This window comes from Dasypus novemcinctus, chromosome 6, assembly GCF_030445035.2.
Source record: "Dasypus novemcinctus isolate mDasNov1 chromosome 6, mDasNov1.1.hap2, whole genome shotgun sequence".
Classification (NCBI taxonomy): domain Eukaryota; kingdom Metazoa; phylum Chordata; class Mammalia; order Cingulata; family Dasypodidae; genus Dasypus; species Dasypus novemcinctus.
Genome location: NC_080678.1, coordinates 12,318,110 through 12,345,274, shown reverse-complemented (window position 1 = coordinate 12,345,274; position 27,165 = coordinate 12,318,110). Strand labels below are relative to the sequence as shown.

General features: G+C 40.6%; 2 protein-coding genes and 1 pseudogene across 12 annotated transcripts in view; 1 reads left to right on the top strand and 2 right to left on the bottom strand.

Moving 5' to 3' along the window:
* Positions 1–19,971, top strand: part of ZRANB1 (zinc finger RANBP2-type containing 1) — a 68,210-nt gene extending 48,239 nt beyond the window's left edge. For all 11 annotated transcript variants that reach the window (XM_071215630.1, XM_071215637.1, XM_071215629.1 and 8 more), the window contains 7 exons: positions 2,500–2,653; positions 3,950–4,021; positions 4,545–4,743; positions 14,043–14,163; positions 15,419–15,548; positions 15,749–15,978; positions 16,896–19,971. In XM_071215630.1, the coding sequence (XP_071071731.1) occupies positions 2,500–2,653; positions 3,950–4,021; positions 4,545–4,743; positions 14,043–14,163; positions 15,419–15,548; positions 15,749–15,978; positions 16,896–17,114 (1,125 nt within the window). In that variant the 3' untranslated portion in view covers positions 17,115–19,971. The remainder of the gene's footprint in view (positions 1–2,499; positions 2,654–3,949; positions 4,022–4,544; positions 4,744–14,042; positions 14,164–15,418; positions 15,549–15,748; positions 15,979–16,895) is intronic.
* On the bottom strand, positions 6,212–7,087 carry LOC101434041 (small ribosomal subunit protein eS8 pseudogene; annotated as a pseudogene).
* A 1,159-nt stretch (positions 19,972–21,130) lies between the features above and the next one.
* CTBP2 (C-terminal binding protein 2) overlaps positions 21,131–27,165 on the bottom strand; it is a 31,068-nt gene continuing 25,033 nt past the window's right edge. The window contains exons 5-9 of the mRNA XM_004446660.5: positions 24,763–24,977; positions 24,212–24,342; positions 23,592–23,719; positions 22,952–23,069; positions 21,131–21,618 (exon numbers count right to left, since the gene is read on the bottom strand). Coding sequence (XP_004446717.2) covers positions 21,438–21,618; positions 22,952–23,069; positions 23,592–23,719; positions 24,212–24,342; positions 24,763–24,977 — 773 coding nt within the window. The 3' untranslated portion in view covers positions 21,131–21,437. The remainder of the gene's footprint in view (positions 21,619–22,951; positions 23,070–23,591; positions 23,720–24,211; positions 24,343–24,762; positions 24,978–27,165) is intronic.

Here is a 27,165-nt window from a genome sequence, read left to right as displayed (position 1 = left end):
AACATAAGATGAAGGAAGGAAATGGCTGTGAATCATGAGGATAAAGGAGGCTAGAAGATGAGAGGCAGACTTCAGGGACATGCTAGATTTGAGGAATGCTTGGACATGAGGTTTCTTTTGGAATGTTTGCAGTTTTCATGCTCCAGTCCAGGCTGATTTTGAAAAAGTCTCCCCACGTTTGGGAAAGGGGCTGAAGGCCAGCAGACTGGAAAAACAACTGTTACTGAGAAATAGTCACTGTTTTAGTGTTCTTGACTACTCAAGCAAATACCCTGTATTGTGTCAACTTAGACAGTGGGGATTTATTAGCTCATGGTTTTGAGGCTAGAAGAAAGTCCAAATCAAGGTGTTAACAAGGTGATGCCTTTCTTTCCCAAGACTGGCATTCTGGGGCTGGGTACTGGTGATGCTTGGTCCTGGGCTCCCGTGTTACATGGCAGTGTGCATGGCAGCTTCTGGCCTCTTCCTTCTTTTACGGATTCCGTTAATTGTCAGCTTCTCACTGCTTCCTCTATGGCTTTTCTTCTCTTTGTCTGAATTGCATTTTCTTCTAAAGGATTCTTGGAATAGGATTAAGAGAGCCATGCTTATTGAGGTCAGCCATACCTTAACCTGAAGTAACCTCATCAAAAGGTCCTACTTAGAGTAGATCCACACCCACAGGATTGGATTAACTTTAAGAAGTTGTTTTTCTGGGGTATATACAGCTCCAAACCATCATAGACATGTAATCATATTCTGAAAATATTTAATATTTAGTTTTCCATATTCTGGGTGTTACTTAAAGGTTAGCTCATGAAGTTAAGATATTATGAGAATTTCTGCTAATTCTGAACAGTGAAGTTTAGATGAACTCAATTTTCTTGCAGGAGTTTTCAAAATAGAGTATTCAGAATTGGGTATGCAGGGATTTTGAAACACAGTGCTTATCCTTAAGAGCAGCTGCTATTAAGATTGTCCACATATAAGTATATAGGTGACATTATCAGTAAAATATAATCTTTGTGTGGCTTGCTGGAAGATCTGCTACTGCGGGCTGCAGTTCCAGCAGAAAACAAAGCTGACTGGCTCCTCCAGGGTTAGCGCTAGAGTCACACTTTCTCATTATCACTTGGCACACACTAACTAGTGAGTAGGTTTTCACCTTTGATTTCAGAATTCTCTATGTAGACTTCTTGAGCTGAACAAGAATGTAGTTTAAATGTAAAACATTTTTTTGTATCATTTGTTACTGCTCATTTAAAAGAGATGGTTTGTTGTATTTCCTTGCTTAGAAGCCTTTTTTTTTTTTTTAAAGTTCAGTTACAACAGATGTGGTTAGACTAACACTTTAAAATCATGCCTTTATTCCAAGTCAACAGTTACTGGAAATACTCTAGACAGAGTGTGTGTGTGGGGGGAGAGTTTCTGCATATTCTTCTTTATCTATGAGTTGGAATTCCCTGGTGGTTTTTAAAAATTAATTAATTAATTAATCAATCCCTCCCCCTTGTGACTTGCTTGCTGTCTGTTTTCTCTGTCCATTCACCATACTTTTCTCCATGTCTGCTTGTCTCCCTTTGTTGCATCATCCTGCTGCACCAGCCCTGCGCAGGCACAGGCTGTCAGCTCTCTGTGGGCGTGGGCCAGCCTGCCCTCACAAGGTGGCCCTGGGACACGAACCCAGGACCTCCCACATGGTAGATGGGAGCCCAAACAATTGAGCCACAGCCGCCTCCCCCTGGTGTTTTTTTTTAAAGATTGTCTGCTCTCTCTGTCCATTTGCTCTGTGTTCTTCTGTTTCTGCTTGTATTCTCATTAGACGGCTCCGGGAACCGATCCTGAGACTTCTGGAGTGAGAAAGAGGCGATTACTGTCTTGCGCCACCTCAACTCCCTGTTCTGCTAGTCTTATTTTCTGTCCTCTGTGTCTCTTGTTGTGTCACCTTGTGGCGCCATCTCTCCATGTCAGCCGGCACTCCTGTGTGTGGTGGCTTTCCCATGCAGGGTGGCATTCTCATGCAGGGCGGCACTCCTGCCTGGGGTGACATTCCCACATGGGCTGGCACTCTGCATGGGCCAGCTTGCCCTCACCAGGAGGCCCTGGGCGTCGAACTTTGGACCTCCTATATGGTAGATGGGTGCCCAATTGGTTGCACATCAGTTTCCCTCCCTGGTGTTTTTAAGACTGTTTTTCCCATGATGTACTTTTATGAACAACATCCTTTTACATAAATCTTTATGTGCATCTTTGAATATTTCCTTGGGATAAATTCCTAAAAAGTGTAGAATTAATGAGTCTGAGAGTAAAACATTTTTATGGCTGTTTTCCTGAAAAGTTGTACTGATACATACTTCTACTGGTAAAGAAAATATAACTTCCTAACAATACCCACTATATTTTAAAATTTTTAAAAAGTTGAGTTACTGGAAAATTTTGGTAGTTACTTTTAAGTGCTGTTGTTTTTCATTTCTGTTTATGCTAAATGAGATGCAGAGGAAAGTTTCTTTTGTATTTAAGGTGTCTCAGCAAGCAGCAAAGTGTATTCCAGCAATGGTGTGTCCTGAACTGACAGAACAAATTCGGCGAGAAATAGCTGCCTCTCTTCATCAGAGAAAGGGGGATTTTGCTTGCTATTTCCTAACTGACCTTGTAACATTTACATTGCCAGCAGGTAACTCCAAAATTGAATGCGGAAAGAAACTCCTACCTTATTAACAATTATATTCTTAGGTATAAGTGAAAAAATGTATTTTTGTTAGAAAGCAAATACTTAGCTAAGACTGTATGTGCATCTTCAATTACTTGACCACTGTGTTTATACTGGAGGGGACAAGTATAGACAAAACAAGGGCTACTCATAAGCAGATGCTTTTGTATTTTGGGAGGAAGATGGCAGCTGATAGTAACTGATTTCTTTTTGGGCCTTGGATAGCCATTTTTTAAAAAATCTGAGGTTTACTCATTATTTTTCTCATAGGTAGTTTAGAATATTATCAGTCTACTTTTTTCTCTTTTCTTTAAATGCCTGCCATTTTGAAATTGGTTACCTGGTATTAGGAGCTAGGATTAGAACATGGGCTTTTGATGGGCAGAATCACATAATTTGAATAAAAAATACTTGGGGTGCAATCTTGAAAGTATCATTCCTTCCTTCCCCTTTGCATTCATTTAGCTGTATTTGTGAAGCAACTTTACATTTTTCTATTCAGTGACAATTGAAAATGTTTTCAAGGATTCCTTTTTGCCACTTAGCATTGAATAAATGCACCAAACAGCAAAAGTTTCTGAAATAAAACTTCCATCTGGGTTCAGAATATTTTGACTTTTATATTCACATGTAAATGGTTATTTACAAATGCTAGGAGATAACTAACCTTTAAGAATAGGAGCAAATTTCATTTGAAATGCATTGTTTCTGTGTATATTTAACTTTAAACTTTAACCACAAGTGGTAGATATTTATTTCAAATTAAAAATAGCTTGTAAAAAAAATTTTTTTTTTTTTAAACAGTACTGCTTCTTATTCTAGTTTACTCTGTTAATAGAGTAAAAGAGAACATAAAGAATTTGGAAAGATGACAAAAACAGAGACCTGTGTGACAAAATTATAGGTGGACCGAATTTTTAAGAAAATTCTAAAGCCTGAATATAGTAGGCCTGGATAGAGATTGGGAGAGTGAGGAATAAAGAACAAATAAAAGTCTGCTTATAATTTTTGGTCCAAATATTATTTTATTTTTAGATAAACCATAGTTTTGATAATGAAATACAGAAAACGTGTGTGCATACATGTTATATACACAACATATGTGCACACATAAATGTTATACATGCACATTTTTAAAAAGAACCTGCTTGACAACCTTCAGTGAAAAAGTTACTTTAGAGGACATTAATATTAGAAACTCAAATCAAGTTTATTAAGTCAAGAAACATAGGATCTTTTCAGCTTGCTTTTTCATTATAGATATTGAAGACTTGCCCCCAACAGTGCAAGAAAAGTTATTTGATGAGGTGCTTGATAGAGATGTTCAAAAAGGTAAGTGTGGAATTAATGAGGGTAATTTGCATCTAATCAATTGCATCTAATCAATTGTGTGGTATAGCTTGAAGTAGTGTGGTGTTTGGTTGGTTAACTTGCCTTATAACTTTAAATTGAGTATGTTAAATTCTTAAGAACATTGTCATTTTATGTTGTCCATTTGTTGGGTTGGATTTTAAAAACAATCAGTTGTAACTATCCATAACTGGATAGAGTGAGCAGGGAAAGTTATATAGAAAGTTAAGCCTTGGTTTTCTACTTCCTATTCCAGAATGAGTACATTCTATATTAAACATTTTTAGAAAATAAACTGTAAAGAATTTAAAAGTTGAATAAATTATTTTAGAGCCATAAAATGTTTAAACTACTCAAAAGGTTTATATTTCAGTTGACAAAATATATCCACTTTTAGTAAATTACATAAACCTATTTATGTCTCGGAATAGGTTCTTCCCCTTACTAAGTATTTCTTAATTGCATAGGCATGAAAATGAACTTGTTACTTAAATTCCTCATATAGAGTTAGAAGAAGAATCTCCAATTATAAACTGGTCCTTGGAATTGGCTACACGTTTGGACAGTAGACTATATGCACTTTGGAATCGGACTGCAGGAGACTGCTTACTTGATTCAGTACTACAAGCTACCTGGGGCATTTATGACAAGGACTCAGTGCTTCGGAAAGCCCTTCATGACAGCCTACATGACTGTTCACATTGGTGAGCTGGCAGCCTTGCCTGTTTTAATCCAGGACTTGCACTTGTTGGATCATTTCCTTATAGTGATGGGATACTTAATTCAATTGTATTTTCTAGGGAAAAAAAGGGAGAAATCTTTTTGGTTTTGTACATTAAGACACTTCAAGGATATCAGTGGTTTTGATACCTTTTTGTTGAACTTTAAAATAGAAATATGAGGTTTAGTAGTAGCTTTAAGCTTTTAACAAGGGCTTTGTTCATATTCTTAGGTATTTTTGCTAAACTTTAAGAGATAACATTGAGAAATCTATGATAAGGTTCCCCCCACCCTTCCCTATGCTGGTAATCACAGGACCACATTTTTGTATTTTGAAAACTTTCAGACCCATAGAAAAGTTAAAATCAGTGCAGTGGACCTAAATATCTTGTTAATTTGACTGGCCGAGGTGTTAACTTTTGCCACGTTTGCTCTATTGCCATATATAAACAACTCCCCTTTGTTAGTTTTAGACATCTTGATGCTTTACCCTTTAATATGTCAGCTTCCATTTTTCCTAGAACAAGGATTTTCTCTTATCCAACCTCCCCAACCCTCTACTACACCTAAGAAAATCAATATTTATTCATTTATCCTATGTATAGTCTAACATACATATATGAAGTCCATACTCCCATTTTTACATTGTCTCAAAATGTCCTTTTCACCTTTACATTTATTTTTTAAATTAAGAAAAAAAAATATTTAATCCAGGATCCAATCATGTATAGGACTAATATTGAACTGTAAATTTACCCCTTGAGGCATATCAGTTGCTGGAAACTATGACAATGTTTGTGAATCAGTATTGCAGTCTTTTTCATTTGTTTGATTTATTGTATTTTCTTGGTTCTATGAGTACATTATCTCAGTTATTTTATACATGAGAAAATTGAGGTTCAATGAGGCTGAATTACTTATTGTTAAGTTAGTAAGTAGCAGAACCATTTTAAAGTTCGCACTGTTTTCATCATAAAAATGAACTTTTTTATACTATATTTGAATACTTACACAGTTATGCTAACAACTCTACTGAAAGTTAATGTAATTATTCTGGCATCTTTATGTCATTCTTAAGTACTATTTACTTGTGAATTCTGTTGTCAGTATTTAGGGCTTAAAATATAAATAGAAGTCCATTAGAATATAAGCTTCATGAGAGCAGGGATTTTTGCTTTATTTCATTGTTGAAGAGCTAGAGTCTACAATAGCTCAACATGTTAAGAGCTCAGTAAATACTGAGAAAGTACTCTCTAGAATTTGAAATACGAGCAGTATAATTTCTTTATTGAGAGCTAAATCATAGATCAAAGCCTAAGATCAAAGCAATAGAGTAAAAATAATTAGGCTCCTAAAGAAAACAATAGTTCTCCCAATGGATTGTAACCTATTGGAGAACATGCCACTCAGAATGGATAGTTTAGTCATTCAGCCTTTGTTGCCAGTGTTGTAGCCAGTGGACTTTGTGCCTTGATGGAAGTGGATGCTGTGGATTTTTTTAGAAAGAATAATACCTTTATTACATGAGCTGTGATGGGAGGGAGGAATTATTTGCCTTTCTGGTCCTTGGATTTCCTTGAATAGGCCTCTAGCCCCTTGCCCTCTTGCACATAGCCACCTGCTTGGCCATACTGGCATGGCCTTGAAGAATTGCATGCAAGAAGGTTGCCCTGCTGGAACTGCTCCTCCAGAAGTGTGCTGATCTTGGCATTCTTTTTCCTTTCACATTTCTTTTAAATTTTCTTTGACAGCTTTTTATTTAAAATCTTTTTCTCAGGAGCCAGCTGGCCCCATTCTTGGGCCCAGGGGCAGTGAGTGCATAGTGGAACTGGGGATACTGCTGGTAGGATGTACTGTCAAGGAACATAATGCAGTTCTTTGCTGGGGTCTTGGTGCTGACCCGCTCGTTACAGAATGCACTGTAAAAATCCGTGATCCTCGTTTTGCGAGTAAAACAGTCAGAGCCCCAGGAGAAGTTCCCCATGTCTAGCCTCAGGGTACAGTACTTCTTGTTACCTCCTTGCACCTGAACTGTGTGTGTTTGCATGTTCGGCGGGAGCCAGTCTTAGTGTTAGGAGCTGGGCGTCCAAGCTCATACTTTGTTTTTCGGTGGTAGGGATTTCTGTTGTCCCTCATATTGTGGTGTTTCTGCTGGTCCTGGGAGATGTCCATTGCATGGTGCTGGCCGGAAATGCAAGACCATTTTTATTGTGAGGTGGGTTTGTGAGGCCGGGTAAGCCTGATGCCATCAATTTTTCAGTCATCAAACTCCTCTTTACCTGATTATGTGCTTACCAACCTACATCCTGGTGATAATTTGGTGTTATGAGGGTTCTGCTCTCACTAAGAATGAAAGTGGTTCCTATGGTACTGATTTCTTGGTATTATGACTTTCTGGTTTTGCCCTGTAACCTTGGTTGGTGTGAATCTGGCCCTACAAGATATATCTGTTCTCTGGGTTTTGGTGAAGTCTAGCTTCTCAACCTGAAGGACTGAAGACCAGATCTTGGACCTGGTAAATCTTCTACTTCATAAGTGCTCTTTAAAAAAGTAGTCCAAAAGCCTATCCTTTGGTGATTATATCCTGGCATTAATGTAAGTTTGAAAGTACATGATAAATTTCTGCACACAATGTGTATTTTTTTTTTTTCCCTGTGTGTTTAAATACATTTGTGGCTAATAGTAATTGTTTTGGTACTTACGCTACCTGTTCCTCAGAGCTGGTAGTAGGTGATTTTCTGGATCAGATTTGCCACTGTTTTTTGTATTGGGACTGGAATTCTATCGTGGTTTTGAACCGTTGTGGTCGTAAGAGTCTATTGTGACAGCAGGGAAGAAAAAGAGTAATATAATCTGAGGTAGTACATGGACTTAATGGGGTAGGGGTGGGTAGCTGTTAGAGTGAAGAGGAACTAGACTGTATGTTTATAGCTATTGGTAAATGTTCTAGCAGATCTTAACGTAGAGGCCCTGAATAAAAGGATGCTTCAGAAGAGAGGTTCTAGAGTTGGCATATTGACAGGCTTCCTAGAACAAATTATGCCTTGACACCTTTGATCCCTGTCATCTGGGACTCTTCCCCTGATGTTTTACCATTAAGGTATAGAAAACTCCACTGATTGCAATGAAGATGATGTAAACTTCCTTTTACAGTATTTTGGTGGGATGGGGATAAAGATAACCAACTAGGGATAGAGGGAAGCATTGTTGCCATAGTTTCAGGTCTCCAGAGATATGGGTCAAATATATTATTAGCCATAATGAGTAACCACAAATTTTGTCTATTTTATTTATTTTATTTTATTTATTTTATTTATTTTATTTTGATTTATAATAAGTTTGTTCATCGGGCTGTTTTGTTCCTGTCCCCTCCCCCCCCCCCAAATTGGGCTCTTTTTTTAAATGTTGCATTAAAAAAATACGAGGTCCCCATATACCCCCCCAATTGGGCTCTTAGTGTAACTGTTAGAGGATAGAATGAGAGGGCGAGCAATCCTGGGGCTTTTCTTCCTAGGCTAAGAGAGAGGGAGCCAGCATTGAGGCTGGTTCAGGGAGCCAGCATATTATGCATGTAGGCTCCTTTTAAGCAGCTCGTTGCCAGGTGACCTTTTCATGGAATCCAAACCAATTGAAATGAGACATTTTCTTAAGTCATTTAAATACCTAGTAAGAACTGAGAAAGTAATTTTCTTTTATTACAATTCCCTCTAACACTTCAATTTGGGCTATTTTTATGTATTGGTAGCTGTTCCGTACTATTGGATACTCATGATTTGACTTGCCTAAAGTCTTTAAGACTGAATATTGTACTTGCCATTATTTGACATATCAATCAAATTTCTCGGGCCAATTGAGGCAATTAATGCACATGGGGAAAAAGGACTGGTCTTTTGAAATTATTATTATTACTATTTTGGTAGTACTATCTGGAGCTTTGAATTATGTTCTGTTTTTTTTTTTAGTGTAAGCTGCCACGAATGTGGTTTGGAAGTAGACAAATAAATGATACATACATGTACATAATACCTGTGCTATTACTCTGGTAGATTTGATTATAATGAAAATATTAACAAGATTAAAATGACTTCAAAAAGTTCTAAGCTTGAATTTCAGTTAATTCTTGTCTGTTTTTATGGAACCGCTTTATTAAAGCTTATTGACATACCATAAAATTTACTTGTTTTAAACATATAATTCAGTAATTTACAGGATTGTGTACCCATCACAACGGAATTTTCAGACATTTCTATCATCCCCAAAAGAAACCTCAACTCCATTAGCATTCCTTCCCAGTTCAGTCCCCAACCCCTGGTAATCACTAGTCTAATTTCTGTATCTGTAGATTTGCCTTTTCTGGACATTTTATATAAATGGAATCATATAATATATGGTCTTTTGTGACTCATTTCTTTCACTTAACATTTTTTCAAGGTTCATCCATGCTGTAGCTTGTGTTGGTACTTTTCCCTTTTTATTGCCGAATAGTATTCCATTGTTTGGATATATTCCTTGTTTTGTTTATCTGTTTATTAGTTGATGGACATTTGGATCATTTCTACTTTAGGGCTATATTAGGAATAATGTTGCTGTGAACATTCATGTACAAGTAAGTCCTTTTATTCATAGGAGTGGAATTGCTGGGTTATATTATAAATCTTGAACATTTTTGGAAACTGCCAAACTCTAGTCTATAGTGGCTGCCCCATTTTACATTCCTACCAGCAGTGTATGAGGGTTTCAGTTTCTCCACATTCGTTTTGTCTTTTTGATTGTAGCCATTTTTGTGGGTATGAAATATATCTCCTTGTGGTTTTTATTTGCATTTCCTTAATAACTGGTGATGTTGAGCATCTTCTCATATGCTTATTGGTCATTTATATATTCTCTTTGAGGAAACACCATTTCATATCTTTAGACAATTTAAAAATAATTTGTCTTACTATAATCAAAATTTTTTGGATTCAGATCCTGTATTGAATATGATTTGCAGTTATTTTCTTCCAGCCTCTGACTTGTCTCTTCATGTTATTAACGGTGTCCTTCCTATTATTAATGAGTAGCACCAAAGTGTTTTGTTTGTTTATTTTTAAGAGGCACTGGAGATTGAACCTGGGACCTTATACATGGGAAGCAAATGCTCAAACCACTGTGCTACAGCCATTCCCTAAAAGTTTATTTTGAGGAAGTCCAGTTTATCAATTTTTAAAATTTCTTATGCTTTTGCTGTCTTATAAAATAATTCTTTGTCTAATCCAGGGTAACAAAGATTTATTCCTGTATTTTCTTCTAAGAGTTTTATGGTTTTGGTTTTTACATTTAGGTCAGTGGTCCATTTTGAGGCAATTTCTGTTTATGGTGTGAGGTAAGGATATACATTCATCTCTTTTGCATGTGAATGTCCAATTGTCCCTGCACCATTTTTGGAAGACTTTTATTGCCCATTCAGTTATCTTGGCACCTTTGTTGAAAATCAGTTGACTTTGGATTCTCAGTTACTTTCCACTGATCTGTATGTCTCTCCTTATACCAGTACCATACTGTCTTGATTATAGATTTTGTCGTAAGTTTTGAGATCAGGAAGTTGTAGGTCCTCCAACTTTTCCTCCACCCCCCAAGATTGTTTTGGCTATTCTTGGTCTTTGATTTCCATGTCAGTTTTAGGATCTAGTTTGCCACTTTCTGCAAAAAAAGCCAGCTGGGATTTTGATTGGGATGGCATTGAATCTGTAGATTAATTTGAGAGTATTGTCAACTTGACAATATTGAGTCTTTCAGTCCATGAACATGGAATTGATTTTTAAAAAAATTTTTTTATTTTGAGGTACTAGGGGCTGGGGAATGAATTCAGGATGTCATATGTGGGAACCAGCACTTAACCACTGAGCCACGATGGTTCCCCTCTGTTGGCTTCTACATTTGTTTTTATTTGTTGTTTGTTTCCATTTTCCCTAGGAGGCACTGGACCCCAATGTGGGAAGCAAAGTGCTTAGCCACTTAAGCCACGTCCGCCTCTGAAATTGATTTTTGAATGTTAAACTGAACTTACATTCCTGGAATGAATTACACTTGGTCATGGTGTATAATCCTTTTAATTAAAAAAAAAAAAATTTTTTTTTTTCCTTGAGGTACTAGGGGCTGCAGATTGAACCTGAGACCTCCCGTGTGGGAGGTGGGTGCTCAACCGCTTGAACCACATCCACTCCCTATGTAATCCTTTTAATATGTTGCTGGATTTGGTTTGCTTTCTGTTCTTACTGAAACCAGGTGGCCTCAGAATTTAGGTGTTGGTGTGTTGGGGGTGATTATTTGAACATGTTCATGTTAAAAGTATATTTCATTGAACTTCCTTATTCAATAGTCATCTTGAGGAGTTTTGAATTTATTCATTTAATTTCTGGCTGACTTACCTGCCTTATTCATAAAATGAATTGAGGCAAGAAATTTCTAACTAACCAAGAAATTTCTAACTGCATATGTGTTTCAGACATCAAGAGTAAAACATGGAACATCCTTTTAGAAAACCTAAGATTAGTTTTTCTTCGGCTGAGCCCTCCATTAGGGTATTGTAAAAGAAACTTGTGGTCCTGTAACACATTTAATTTGATGTGCAGGAACTTTCAACAACACCGACAGATCGTTTTCTTCTCTTTTGCTTCTTTTACCTAGAATTTAAATGTATAGAAAAGAAAGGTGCATGGAATTTCCATTCCTTAAGTGAGAGAAATGTGTTGTTACAAACAAGGGCCTGTCTTTACTATAGATGTCTTTGCTGTCTTGTTTTATAAGAAAGTGAGCCACAATTTTTAGCAAAATTTCAGGTTTTGGTTGATTTTATACTTGATATGAAGAAAAATAATAGATTTTGGTTTTAGTAATTCAGTCTACCCCAAATGGCATACTTTGATTTTAGAATTTATTAGGCTGAAATATTTAGAGGAGGGGTACTATATAATAAAAAATTGTATTCATTGCAGTGATTTTTCTTTTTTTTTTTTTTTTACTATCAGAGAGAAATGATTTATGGAAAAGACTCTCAGGGAAGTCATCTCTATATTCTTATGAATGCATGGGATATGTACTTACTGCCTATTGTTAGTGCATTGCCCAAGTAGTGATTTGTCCTGTATATTAATAGAGAAATGTAGTGTCTTTGACTGTTTTTAGTCGTTTTTGAGTTTGTAACCCAATAGTAGATAATTGAAATTGTTTTTATCACCAGTGTGTGAAGTTTTGAATGAAAATTTGTTGGATGGTGATATCAAATTTTGGCCGAGGTTATATTAAAAGATGTCTGCCAATTTATAGTGCTCTTTATGGAGGAATTGCTCAACTTTCTCTCAGGTGTCTCTCCTACCTCCCCAACATTTCATAAAGTCCTACACATGGCTCCTTTTTTTTTTTCCTAAAGATTTATTTTTATTTACTTCTCTCCCCCTCCCCCAGTTGTCTGTTCTCTGTGCCCATTCGCTGTGTTCTTCTGCGTCCACTTATATTCTTATTCACGGCACCAGGAATCTGTCTCTCTTTTTGTTGCATCATCTTGCTGTGTCAGTTCTCTGTGTGTGCAGTGCCACTCCTGGGCAGGCTGAACTTTCCTTCACGCTGGGAGGCTCTCCTTACGGGGTGCACTCCTTGTGCATGGGACTTCCCTATGTGAGGGACACCCTTCCTTGGTAGGGCACTCTTTGCGCGCATCAGTACTGCGCGTGGGCCAGCTCCACACGGGTCAAGGAAGCCCTGGGTTTGAACCGCGGACCTCCCATGTGGTAGGCATGTGGTAGGTGGACGCCCTATCCCCTGGGCCAAGTCCGCTTCCCTACACATGGCTCTTGTTCAAGCTAAATTGTCTTGCACAGGGGTTGGCAAACTATAACCCACAGTTCAAATCTATCCCAGAGTATTTTTGTTGTTGTTGTTGTTGTTGTTTGGTTTGGAAACTAAGAATGGTTTTCACCTTTTTAAATGACTGGGAAAAATGTATTTCTTGAAAAGTGAAAATTATGTGAAATTCAAACTTCAGTGTTCATATATAAATTTTTTTGGAAAACACAAAAGACAGTTTCCAAAGAAGAAATACAAAAGGCAAAGAAACACTTGAAAAAAGGTTCAACATCACTAGCAAGAGGATGTCAAGAGATAGGAACACTTATTCACTGTTGGCAGGAATGTAGAATGGTATAGCCACTATGGAGGACTCTTTGGCAGTTCCTACAGAAGTGAGTATATAGACTTGCCATGGGACCCTGCAATACCATTTCTAAGTATATACCCAGAATTACTGAGAGCAGAGGTATGAAGAGACATCTGCACACCGATGTTCATAGTGGCATTTTTCACAATTGCCAAAAGTTGGAAACAACCCAGGTGTCCATCAGCTGATGGATGGATAAACAAACTGTGGTGTATGCACATGATGGAATATTATGCAGCTATAAGAACAAATGAAGTTATAAAGCATGTCACAACTTGGATGAAGCTGGAGGACATGTTGAGTGAAGCAAGCCAGACACCAAAGGAGAAATACTGTATGCACTCTTATGATCTAAGTATACTGTGTAAAACTCAAGGAGTTATTAATTAGAATATAGGTCACCAGAAAGATAGGAGGGTAGAGAATGGAAAGGTGAGGGTTAATTTGTGCAGAATTGTTTCAAAGGTGGTTTGTAAATCTTTGGAAATGAATAGAAATAATGAAAGCATATCATGGTGTGTGTAATTAGCAGTGCTATCGTATGACTATGACAGTGGTTGGAAAAGGAAAGTGTAGGATCGTGTATATTACTAGAAGGAAAGCTAAAAACTGTAAAATAAGATAGTATAACCTCATAAAACATGAATATGGGTGATAATTGCATAAGACTGGTTTTACAAAATATAAATACAGATATACACGAGAGAAGGGAAAAGAATAGCTATGTACAGCAGGAGAAGCATAGATTGAGAGGTGATGAGTTTTTTTGTTTGTCTATTATTGGAATAATGAAAGTACTCTCAGAGTGATTGGGGTGATGAATGCACAAATGTGATTACACTGAATACCATTCACTATAGTCTTTGGAAGAATTTATGCTTTATTAATATATTATCAATAAAATTGTAAAAAAAATATGTCTGCCAGCAGAAAGGAGACATTTTTAACTTGAAAAAATATTGCAAACCAGGTAAAATGGGTAAAATGATTAATTTCTTCATAAATTGCTTAGATAAAATCTATATGTTAAATGTTTGGAACATTAAATAAACTGCTTTAGAAGGCTTATTTTTTACTGTCTTGCTTTTCTAGGTTTTATACACGCTGGAAAGATTGGGAGTCATGGTATTCTCAGAGCTTTGGTTTACATTTTTCCTTGAGAGAAGAACAATGGCAAGAAGACTGGGCATTTATACTCTCTCTTGCTAGTCAGGTAAGAGTGCTTCAAGGTGCCTCATGATTTAAATCCCTTGATATATGTGAATCATGTTGGAGCATGTGGTACAAAGGAAAGACCACCTGGCTAGGCATTGGGCAACTTGGATTCTAGGTGTGAGTGGTGTTTATCAGCTGTGTAACAATGGGCAAGTTCTCACTGCAGACCCAGCAGAATAATGTATCAAGTGATACAAATTGAAATCCTGTTAGATCGAAAGCAGTACTTGGGGTGATTCTAAGCCCTTCAGATTGCTCTTGTCTATATTGCCCTCTCAGGACAGTGGCCTTCTCCCTACTCTAGGTTAGCTCCTGACCTGTGCCTCAGATGGGGACTTGATGGGCTCAGTGAGCTAGAGGGCACTCTTCTGCTGGTGCTGGGCTGTCAGGCCCTGAGGAACAAATAGAAATCTTCAGAGGCTCTTGAGAGGTGAATGTGCCCACTGTGACCCAGGCAGAGAAACTTCAGTCTCCTGTACTCTGTGTACCAATTACCATTGACAAGAGTGATTTCTAAATAACATGGAAATGAACTCTTATGAGGGTAGCTAACAACTCATGTTCTTTTAAAAATGAGATCTTCATTTATAGAACAGAACAGTGCAGGGGTGTCCCTTTTAGAAACTTGTTTTAAAACTTTTGTGAAACATGTTCACTATACTAAACTGTGGAGTTAAATTATGTACATAACAAACCACTCCTTTTCATTCCAGAAAACACCATAATTCATTTGTACTATAAAAAGGAGTTCTGCACTCAGTTCTATCACTGTACATTCTGTCTTTGGGCCATTTGGGCAGAGTTCATTGTATTTTACAGCTGGGACATGTATACCCAATGACCGTATGCCACCTGAATCATTGTAGTTGGAAGAGGACCTGTAGGTTGTAGCTATAGGGTATACCAACTTTCACAGGTGAATGAAGTATTATTCCTTGGTATCTGATTTTTTTGGTCCTGAGATAGTATAGTGAGTACCAAGATAGGAATAGCGTGTGATATCTCAAAATATTGATCCAAGTCCATTTGGTTCAATACCTCTTTGGGTAATGAATCACACCTGTACATAAACTTAGATTTCTGTAACAGTTTTATTGAACTTTACAGCCTGAGTTGTTAAATGCTTTTTTACCTTGACAGTATATTTCTCTTCTTAAAAAAACTGATCAAGTACTGTTTTTTCACACATCCTTTTTTCTAGGGGTGGTAATATTTTAAAGATAAATTGCTCTTTTTTTGTGTCTTGTCTACAGCCTGGAGCAAGTTTGGAACAGACCCACATTTTTGTACTTGCACATATTCTTAGACGACCAATTATAGTTTATGGAGTAAAATACTATAAGAGTTTCCGGGGAGAAACTTTAGGATATACTCGGTTTCAAGGTAAGCCACTATTCAAGGATATTTTGTTAAGTCTCATCTTTACTATTAGAGTGTAGTTTGTAGCCACATCCTTGAGTTAATTTAACAGGAGAAGAGGCAGAGGCTCAGAGTGGCTTTTTGATTCCAGGAAGCAGAGCAGTAGGCAGTGGGTGTGGGGGGCGAGGGGAGCAGGCCGAAATGACCAGTATCTTTCTTTTCAGGTGTTTATTTACCTTTGTTGTGGGAACAGAGTTTTTGCTGGAAAAGTCCGATTGCTCTGGGTTATACAAGGGGCCATTTCTCTGCTTTGGTTGCCATGGAAAATGATGGCTATGGCAACCGAGGTGCTGGTGCTAACCTGAACACAGATGATGATGTCACCATCACGTTTTTGCCTTTGGTTGACAGTGAAAGGAAGTTACTCCATGTGCATTTTCTTTCTGCTCAGGAGGTAAGTGCATGTTTCTCCTATTAACTATGTAACACTATTTCAGAACCCAGCGTCAGGCATCTTTTTAGGTGTGGTACGATCTGCACTACTTGTTAATTTTTTTTATTTGGTTGTAATATTTGCCACTTTCTGTAAATACTGGTCAGACAGACTTTGAAATTTACCTCTTCAAAACTGCTATGTATAACTAAAATTCCTGTCCTTAGGTGGTGGTGAGTGTTAAAAGTATAAAAGGTAGGGGGAATGGAGAAGGGACCAGGGACTCTCTGCCCAGAAGAATGCTGGCTGCTTGATTGAGACTTAGATCCTGGGCAGTGTCAGGAGCAAGAACACCAGGAAGGGGGAACCATTTTAGGTGCAGGGGAGTGGGAGACATCATGATACAGACCAGGGAGGGGACGTGGTAAGAATGTGCAAAAGAACACTCTGAGAAAACCTATATTCTTATAAAGTTATTGGTCTTTATTATTAAATATCAGTAATTATAAAACATTTATAATCACATCAAGAGAAGTCATTGACCATCATTTGTAGAACTTCAGCCTATACATAATTTACTGATTAAACTTACCTTGTGTCATCTTTTTGAAGCTGCGACTGTCTTTTTCTGGCCTTTCCAGGATCAGTTTGCTTTTTGCTATATCAGGAAAGAAATTCCATTACCATCTAGTACTAGATTGTTCTTTCTAGTTTCTTCTGAGGATTTTCCTGTTGATGTCTTCTAAAAATCACAGTAAACTGTTTAATTATAAAGTTGATGAGAGGTTGAAATTCTGCTTAACAGTTTACAGGCATACCCATGTGGAAATTTGCTGCTTTGGCCTTTTCATTAGTTATCGTACCGGCTGTTAGCTCTTTCTTTCTGATCTGTTGTTAATTTATTGTTTTCCCTCTTTTATCTTCCCCTCCTCTAAAAGCTAGGTAATGAGGAACAGCAAGAAAAACTGCTCAGGGAGTGGCTGGACTGCTGTGTGACTGAGGGGGGAGTTCTTGTTGCTATGCAGAAAAGTTCTCGTCGGCGAAATCATCCCTTGGTCACACAAATGGTAGAAAAATGGCTTGACCGCTACCGACAGATCCGGCCTTGTACATCCCTGTCTGATGGAGAAGAAGATGAAGAAGATGAAGATGAATGAAAAAAATCTAATAGCAGAAGCCGAAGGCATTGGATCTGTGATGACCCCGAAGTTAGTGTGGTGTGCTCCAAACAGAGTGGAATGGAATGGAATGAACCAAATGGGCAGGATCTACTGGGGAATGTTTTTCTGACCCAAACCCAGTGTAGATAATGCATCTGCTGTGTGAGGAGACAGAGAACTTTGGTTGGACTACAGTTTGTAAAAAACTAATTTTATTAAGACAGAACTTTTTTCCTTTCAAATTGTAAATCTGTCTATAAATGTAACGCATGTGGTTGTGTAAGAAGTTGTGTAATAGGAAAAGTTGTACCAGCATCTTCATATTGAGAATTTTTTTTTCCAGCATGGGCACTTAAAAAAGCACATGGTAAATGACTCTTTGTTCCTTTGAGATAACCTTTTTTCAGTAGAACCTGGCATTCTACTTCACCTCTTTTAAAAGATCCATTTTACATTAAGTCTAACTAGAGCTTGTTGGAGAGTTGAAATTTTTATTGTACAAATTACCCACAGGAAAACAAACAGGTTTTTATTTCATTAATAATTTAGTTCCTGTCGTGCCCAATAAAATAAAAATCAAATCTTTAAGGAACAAACTGTAAGAAAAGCTAAGAATTTATTAGGTGAACTTCATAGAGGCATTGTTCCCTTGTTTTGTAAAGGGTTTTGGTTTCTATTACTATTTCCTCTTTAAGTTTTCTGATAATGCCCCTTTACAGTATTTAGATATTTATTTGTTTGGAAGAGCAACCTAAAATGAGGGCTTATTCCAGATTCTTGGCAATGGCCTTTTTTTGTGAATAGTTATTCTCTGGATGTAAACTAGGGAAGCATTGGGGAGTAGACCCACTTGTATACTAAATGAACTGTGTGAATTTTGCTCACTTGGGCTTGATTGGAATGTTATACTCCTAAATTGCCATTACAGAGGAACTTCAGTCGTACTGTCTTTTATCATCCATTCTGTTCTAAGCAAATCCTGTTAGAAGGAAGGCGTGCCTTTGCTCAGGCTAATGGGAATACCAGTTCAGTACAGAAATAAAGATTTTAAAAATGCAATAAGGTGGTTTAAATGCATTGTATAATTTCTCAGTGGGTAGCCTGAGAATTTTTGCATGTTGGTTAATTGTGGCCCTTCTTAACAGTTAAAACTATAGTCTTAGGTAGAAGCTTTTTGTAAAAGTTTGACCACTTCAGGTATGCATTCAATACTGGGTAAAAATTTCAAAACTATCTCAGGAACACAAAAAGAAAGTGTAAGCACTTTGTAGACAAGTGATGTGGCAAGGAATTTGGAAAAGAGCCCCGTCATATATATACACACATATATATTTCTTTACTTTTGATGAAAAGGCTGTGAAAATCCTTAAATATTTGATTCTTGATTTTTCCCTACATTCTGCCTCCATGGTATTGAAATGTGCGTGATGTCAAAATCTGATGCCAGAATACATGGAAAAAAAAAAACCCTGAACTTATTCATTCTTCTCTGACTACTCAAAGGGTGTTCCCAGGATTGAAAGGACCATTTTTGCTATATGCTGAAACTTGCAGGAAAAAATTATTTTGAAGTATGATTCCATATAAACGAGCTTTTCATATGTATGGTAAATGTTCATTGTTCTGAGTGGTTATTGGCTTTTTACAAATTGGTTTTACAGTTGCTTTCATTTTGGTCAATAATTAATCAAATGTGTGTTTAGGAGGCGTCCATCCTGGCTACTTAGCACAGCATCTATAGTAACTTTTTTCCACATTTAGGAATAATTAATTTTTAAGTGGCAGAGATCCTGTTTTAGTTGCCCATTAAGAAGCCAGAGAGAAGTGTTTGAGGGAAAAGCATTTTGCCTGTGTGTTGTGGTCTGGTGGGTGTCCTTCCCTGAGTTGCTCCTTTTATGATTGGTGACCCTGACCACATCTAGTTGACAGGTATAGCGTTCTTCCCCGTGGGAAAGAATGGTAGAGAATTCCATTTCCTACGTGTCAGACTCTTGTCAACAGAGATGGGACTTTGTATGGTCTTCACAGTAGATTGGCTGTTGAAGACCAATATTTTGGGTAACTCACTGTTCAGCTCTTGAACTATTAAACAGCCATAATTATTGTCCCGAGCTAAGAACATGCAGATCTTTTGTGGCTGGGTGAAGGGTGCAAATGTCTGGTTGACTTGAGATGAGTACCTCAAACTCTGGACTTAAGACACTCACTCTAGGAAGGACATGGTCCTTTGAACAATGGTGGTCTGACCTCTTCCTAGAAGTGTTATGTGAAATCATTTCCATTGGATTATCAGGGCAACCAAGACCTAATCAAGCAAAACCTGGGTGCACCATGGATCAGGACCTGTCTTTTCATGTCTGATTCTTGCACGAGTGTCCCAGCCTTATTCCAGCTAAGGCAATACTGCTGTTCACTGAGTGGGGAGCAGTGTTCATGAGGATACTGTTGAACTGGGCTGCACCCCAGGGCTGCTGGGCCAGTAACTGAGTGCTCCAGCTCTCCTGTGAAGTTGTTACGTACTTTTTTAAATGGCAGAGTTGGGATGAGTGAGGTGACAAGGTCAAGTTAATGCTTTAAAATACTGAGATTTTTTTAAAAAGGGAATTTGGTACTTGAAATTATTTTGTCATTTGTAGCCAACACCAGTATAAAGGGTTAAATGTTATTTTACAAAGAAAGATCCATTAAAAAACATCAACTTATGAAGTTCTTAAGGAAATGGCTGATATTATTTCAGAACACTTCTTTGTAAATGTAATTGTTAGGTTACTGGCCAAAAAAAGGTTTCTCTCCTAGGATCCTGTTTGAGCAGGTAATTTTGCTTTTGGGTAAATTAAAATCAAACTTGACCACCTTTTGTTTCTTGAATTGATTTTAGTTCTAACCCACTATTTCATCTTAAGGATGGCATAATTTGATTCTGATAGAAACCTCACCTATCATGTAATTGTCAGTATTCTTGAGTCTGTTATGGAATAGGCAGAAAGAAAATTAGTAAATATTTTAACCCAGGAGTAATGGGAGTTGGGAGCTGGCTATTTTAAACATCTCAAGTAGAGAATTTTTACATTGGTGAGATGTGTTTGAATTTCAGAACTTAACAGAAATTTTTATTACTTTTTATTGAAAACTGCACTGAACGCTAAATGTCCACCTTTACAATAAACAAATACAGTAACGGTAACTCACACTAAAACAAAACATACTTCTGATAGCCATTATTTTTCTGTTTGGGACAGTTTTAAAGTTTTTCTTTTTTTTGTCACAAAAACAGGAATGTACCTATACAAAGGCTCAAAATAGGCCATCTTTTTAAACAAAAAGGCGATGATTCACAAAAGACTATGAATATAACATGTAACTAGTTGATACAAATCTAATAGGATTTGTTAAAATCAGTCACATCTAATAACACATCTGAAGTGTTCTTGTATAAAATATCACGTGAAGAAAAGAAGACTTTATCAATGTCTAAAAAAGTGGGTTTGTTCATAGACAATCTGACAAGTTACCATAAAAAGTGTTTCCTGAGACATAAGGAAATGCAACATTATTCTTCTTGAACGCTTTTAAGTTCAAGACTTTCCACTCAATAAAATAGCTGAGGATCTGAAACTGAGAAAATATATTTGAGTACAAACAGCTTGTGAAACTTAATACTTTTTTTTTTTTTTTTTTGCATCATCATCAGAGGGTACTACTGAACTTCAGCCAACGTGCCCGCTCAGTACACAGTTCAGATGTGAGAAAAGCACTTCTCTGTACAGGAGCTGTACTGTCTTCCATCCTCTGCTTGCAGTGGTCTAACACAGGCAAACAGTTTTCTCCCCCGTTTTGTAGTAATTTAATCTTCCTAAAATCTTCCCAAAAGAGGTAACCAGCCCCATGAACCCAAGGGGCTAGAGTCATAGGATGGGGGTTTCCTCTAATATATTTTTTATTTCAATGTTTGGAACTCTTGATGCAACATTCTAGAGCAAGGTGCTCAGGACCTGCTGTGCCCAAGGGACTGATAAAGGAAAAAGATCTATTTATTCGTTGTGATTTGATGCACAGATGAAAAACTTAACACACAATAACAGAAGTTGGTCGTTAATAAATCACGTCCTAGTCTCTCCGCACTTGGAAGCAGACGACTTCAGTTTTCCCACGCCTCGGCTTCTAGCTCTTTTGTAGTTTTAACACTGCAACATCAATGATGCATTATGTCCGGAATCAGTTAAAAAGACCATGTCAAATTCCTTTTCTCTTAGTTCATCAGCTTTTCACTGTCTCTTGGTCCCAGGTTTATTCTGAACGATTACCTTACGACCTTCTCTGCTATTGCTCGTTGGGGTGCTCTCGATTGTCCCCGTGTTTTGTGGGCTGGTTGGGAGAAGGAGCTTGGGAAGGGTGTGCCACCGTGGGGAGGTTGTGCGTCACAGGGATGCCTCCGGGGATGATCCCTTCCATGGCTGCAGGAAGGCCTCCCGGAGCCACGCCCACGATGCCTGGTGGGTATCTGTGGGGGACAGAACAGGGTGAGGTCAGGGCAGAAAGCAGCCAAGTAACGTGCTTGATTCTTTCTAGTTCTGGTCTTTCCTAAAAAAATTTTTTTAATAAAAAATTTTTTATTGTCTTTTTAAAAGATTTTAAACTAGTTTTTATGGGTAAGTAGTCCAAACAAAATACCAAACCACTGATTAATTTTGTAGCTTTTAAACACAGGGAAACCTTTAAATATCTATAGACATTGTACTAATAGACTCCAAGTTCTCTAGTTTTAAGAAGTGTCCATTACACTTCACTGACTGAATCACGTCCCAACAGAAAGCATGGAGAATTCTTAGCTTTTCTTTGTGGCTTCCTAGGTGGTTGGTTGTGTTCCCATGGCCTGCATATGTGGAAGGGATCCTCAGGTCCTGCTTTCCTCTCTAGCTGAGGTGCCCTCAGGACCCGCAGTGCAACCCCCACAGTGTACTGCCGTGTGTAAGAGGGGACATATGCTTTGGCCACACAGAACACACTTCTTGTGCACGAATGTGACTCGATGTATTTAAACCTATTTATGAGGATTTTTATTCTCAAAGCTATCAACCCCCTGCCACGTTAGCTTCGTCAGAAATCCCAGGAACGCTCCAGGGCTTGGATGGATAGGATCCCTTCACGCTCCCCTCCAAGCCTGGGTGATGGTCCAGGTGGGCTCATGAACGAAAGTGGAGCCAGGTGCTGGGCGGCCAGATGATGACACGCGAAGAGCACCAATATACGGGTTAAAAAAAAAAAAAAGGTAGGGCTTTGAAGGACAAGAGAAATGTGAACAAGGCCACGTAGCTGCCAGGAAACAGCATGGCTTCCTCAGGCCTTTAGTTACGGGTTCTGGTGCACAAACGATTTAATCTCAGTATCTGAAACAGTAGGCAATGCCTGGAGCCACGTTCAGTTTTCACAACTGGGGGGTGGGTGTAGTGGGTAGAGGCCAGGGGTTCTGCCAAACACCCCACAATGTATACAGCCCCAGATGCAAGTGTACCAAGGTTGGGAAGCCCCGAGTTACAGAAGCCACACCTCGTACTTCTGGTGTTCAAAGCCGCGGCTTCCCCTCTGGTGTTGCATCCCCACATCTCACCTCCCTTTTAAAACAGGAATTTCTTGCTACAATGGTATAACTCCAATTCCGCTCTGTATCTTACATTTGTTCTACTGAAACCAGGAATTGAAGATGAGAGGGCAGTGTACATAGTTTCCACTGAGAAGGCAGGTTTTTCTTTAGCACCTAGGAGGAAAACCCATCCTCAAGTTCATGCTTCTCTTCTTCCCCTTGAGGCTTAGACAAATTTTGTTCCTTCTCTCACCTGTATGTGGCACCATTGAGCTCTGGATGAATTGCTTGCTGATCTATTACTGACCAAGGAGCTGTTGTAACAAAAAATTCCTTGTTCACACAGTTTCTTAAGCTTTCTGGGATGCGACCTGGTATAAGATAAAGTTCATCATATATTTTTTTAGGGGTCACAATGAGTTAAGTATTATCCTTAGTAGACATCACTGGGGGAAGCAACCTAAAATGTTCATACCAGTTTAGGTCTGTTCAACTGAAGTGTCTTAATAGCAATTAAGTCTCTTAATATCAATTAACAGAACCTGAACTGTCCCGGGGCCTGGCCACTAAGCTCTCTAACTCTGGCCTTCAATGAGAACCAAAAGGAATCGCCCCCTCCAGCCTCCCTCTGGGTGGCCCCCTCAGGGTGTAGAGTAGTTAACATTGCTGGTTTCCTCTCTGAAATTTAATCCAGGGTTTACAAAAACAGGACTGAACACAATGAAAGTTACCTTGACCCCTAAAAATTAACTGTGGCCATAGGGAGCCTTCTGTTACCACTTTCAAGCGTCCTTAACAGCTGGCACCCTGCGATCCGAGGCGGCTCCCTGCAGACCTCGGCAGCCCTGCAGCCTAGAAGGATGCTAACAGAAGCGCGTCTGCCCGGGGCTCACCTGTGATTGCTCGGCGGATCTCAGTAGCAGCTGCCTCCCTCATCTCTAGTGAGGCTTGCTCACTATACCAAGCTGTGTGTGGAGTACAGATGAGATTCGGTGCGTCTTTCAGTGGGCCCTGAGCAAAGCTAGATAGATGGAAAACCGGAAAACAGTATATTGGAAAGTTGACTCACAACATACTCCCCACTCTGCTCATCGAAAGGGAACTCTTGGCCAAGTAGAGTACTGGCTGCTTAAGTGTAACTGAGGGGCATTCACTATGTATTTTGTAAGTTTGTTTTAGAACATACTAATCAAGACTTTTTAAAGTACAGTGTCAGGAGTAATCAGTGGACAGAAGAACGATATTCCAGAATAGAGATGAAGCCTGTCTACAGATGAAAAACACCACCATTTCGCCGCCCCGAGCACTTTGATTACCTTTGGGGCCCTCTGGGCCCTTTCATGATTATTGAGACTACAGGACAGCCTTTACAGAGGAACCCTCCCAGGACCCTTGTGCCTGGGTTCAGTGTGCGCGGGAGAGCAGGAGTAGCACTGGGTCCTGGGTCCCTGCGGATTCCTGGCTGAATCTGGGGACACCAGCTACCAATCCATTGCAGTCTCACCAGCCCTACCTAAAAGGCTCCGATTCGTGCACGTCAAGGGCAGCCCCTCGGATCCTTCCTTCCTTGAGGGCTTGGGCTAAGGCTTTCTCGTCCACTAGTCCACCGCGGGCTGCATTCACTAGGAATGCCCCTTGCCTCATCTGGGGAGGCAAGAAGCAGCAGTTAAACAGATGACCAGCAGGCTCGTAAGAGGTTTAAGAAAGTCACAGCAGAACAGGCTGCTTGGTTTAATGTGTGTGCAGCAGGTGGGGAGGGGAGCATCTGTGACAGCTGGAGGCCAGGGGTCCATTGCTGCCGAAGCTCAACAGTAAAACTGTGACCTCCCTGGGCAGCCGGGCCTGACTGAACGGGGCTCCCGGGAGCTCCAGGCTGCCCTGGCCAGGGGGCCACCCTGTGGAGGGGGGTGGCGCCGGCCAGCTTGCCACTCACTTGTATCAGGGCACTTACTTCCCTGACCGTGGGTGGTCCATAAACCAGTGCCACCCGCCTTGTGCCCTCAGCAGGTGCCGTCACCTTGCGATAGAACTTCCAGGATCGGAGGGCCTCTGTTTTCCAAGTACCTGCTTGATAGTAAAGTCGTTGATGAGGTGGTGGTTATGCTCGTTGAGATTACAGTGCAGGGAGACGCAGTCGCTCTGGTACAGCAAGTCCTGCAGCGTGTAGATCCTCTGCACGCCCAGGGACCGCTCTATACCATCCTGCAAGTAGGGGTCATAAAACAGGACGCTGAATCCAAAGGCCTTGGCTCGAACGGCAACCGCCTGCCCCGTGCGACCTGTGCAGAAACAGAGTGTCCATGGGTGAGTGTGTCCACAGCCCTCTCCTGCAGGATGTGGTGGCCTCGAGCCTGAGCTTGCCATCCCCAGTCAGGCTGTGGCCTAAGGAACCCTGCCCGAGGCTCAGCTATGCCCGAGGCCGGCACGGCCACCCAGGTCACTGGGGCCACCGCAAGGAGGGCACGCCAAGGTGAGGGGGCTGTCCTCCTGGATGGGCTGCAGCGGGTGGTGTTGTTGTGGACCTTCTCAGACAGACAACCTGGGAAGAAGGCTCTTCTGGAGCCCACATGCCCCTCTCCAGCTCTCCCCTACTGCCCTGCCCTGCTCATCTTTCTCCCTGACTTCTTTTGTTCATTTGCATAGCAGGGTTCTTCAAATGAACTTCATTTCTTTATTGCTCTCAGTATCCAACAAGGAACATTCCTGCTGGGTTTGCTCACAAAACTGACCATTTCAGTGTGGCCTGAGCACAACCCAGATGTGAGAGAACTGATTAGGCAAGAGGCATTAGTGTGCAAGGCTCATTCCCAGGGCCTGAGCCCTGATAAGAGAGCTCCGGCCCCCCCTCAACCCAGTATGGAGCCCAGGGCGTGGACCTCCAGCAAGTTACAAATGGATGTCACCCAAGGGGACACAAAGGCATCCCTGGCTCCTGGACAACTGTCCCCATGGACTGACCGCCTCTGGCTTCCCAGAGCTGTTTTCAGACTGAACAAAAGCAATGGCTGGAGGTGGTTGACTGGGCTCTACTAGGATGTAGCGCAGAAGCGCTCTAAAACCACCCGGTACACGTGGGAGAGGGAACCCGGACAGGAAGAGTTACATTCTCAACAGGAAGCTCACGCTTCTGAGGGTTACTTGGGGGTGGACTGCCTCTGCTTGTCCCGCTGACCACCGGTTATCTAATTGGGCGTGACTAAGACAACTGCCACGGTTTGGAAGCAAAGGTTTAACAAGGCTGTTCTGATCAGGGACAGCCGCAGGGTCATCAGTAGGTCATTAGCCATCAGGCCAGCCCTCTTCAATGTCACGGTTAACCAGAATACAGCCACACAGCCCAAAGGAGGGCAGGAGAGCGAGTGGGGTGTGGGAGGCAGTATCGGCTTCAGGGTCAGGGCTGAGGGGAGAGGCAGTGCCTGGCTCAAAAAACTTCAGGGAGCCGGAAGGCCCCTTGCTGAGGAACTTGAAGTAGATGATGAGTGACCCCACTGCGTGGCTCCCCGTTACAAATGCTGCCTCCCCTGTCGTGGCGGCCGCCAGCCCCCCCCAGACAGCTTTAAAGTGAGCTTGTGGCTTAGGGTGCCTTCCCGAGAGCAGCCCAGATTCAAACCCCAAAATGCTGCAAGGACGGGGTTCACGGAAAAGAAAACTTAATATTTCACTAGCTTTTACTTTAGCCACCAGGTTTCCTAAATTTTAGAAGACATTAAGTTTTGCTATTGACGGATGACCCAGCCCATGCAGGAGAACCCCGGTGCCTTCGCACACGCTCTCCCAGCAGCACTGGCCAGCCCGGTGGCTTGGAGCTCCTGCCCGACACCGTCAGTCACCCTCGGGCTCTGTAAGTCAGCTGCTGCTTGAGCCTCAGGGTGCGTTCAGCTCCTCAGCACAGACAGGGGGACAGGCCTTGCATGACCAGGCCCCCTCCGGTCACGTGGCTACAGAATAACCTGAAAAAGGCAGTACCAGGAAGCAATGACAGCTCCTGGACGGGGAGCCGGGGCCCAGGGAGTTTGCTGGAAGACACGGCCGAAGCGAGGAGACTGGCCTACATAAACAGACGGGGGTGTCCAAAGCTGGACGAGAGGGGACAAAGCCAAAGAACCGGCTTCAGTAGGAACTTCCCACGACAACGGGGCTCAGAAGCCATCAAGCGGGCCAATGGGGTTCTCACCGCACTGCCCGGCAGTTCCCAACACCCAAGGCTTAGAGGCATCTTGGAGAACCCTCCCTAGAGCAACCCGAAGCCCAGTGGGTGACCCTGCGGAGGGTGCCCGGGCTTCCAAAGTCCTTCTCAGGTCCTCAAGTCCTCTGTTAACCCGGAGGACTGTAAACTTAGACCCCGGCTGCAGGCTGGTCCTGATCCCAGCCAGTGCCCGCCTTGCAGCAGCTGTCTGTGGGCGTGTTAGAAATAATGGCACTCCTGGACCGTCAGCTTCTACCGCCTGTCCACGCTGGCACCCAGGT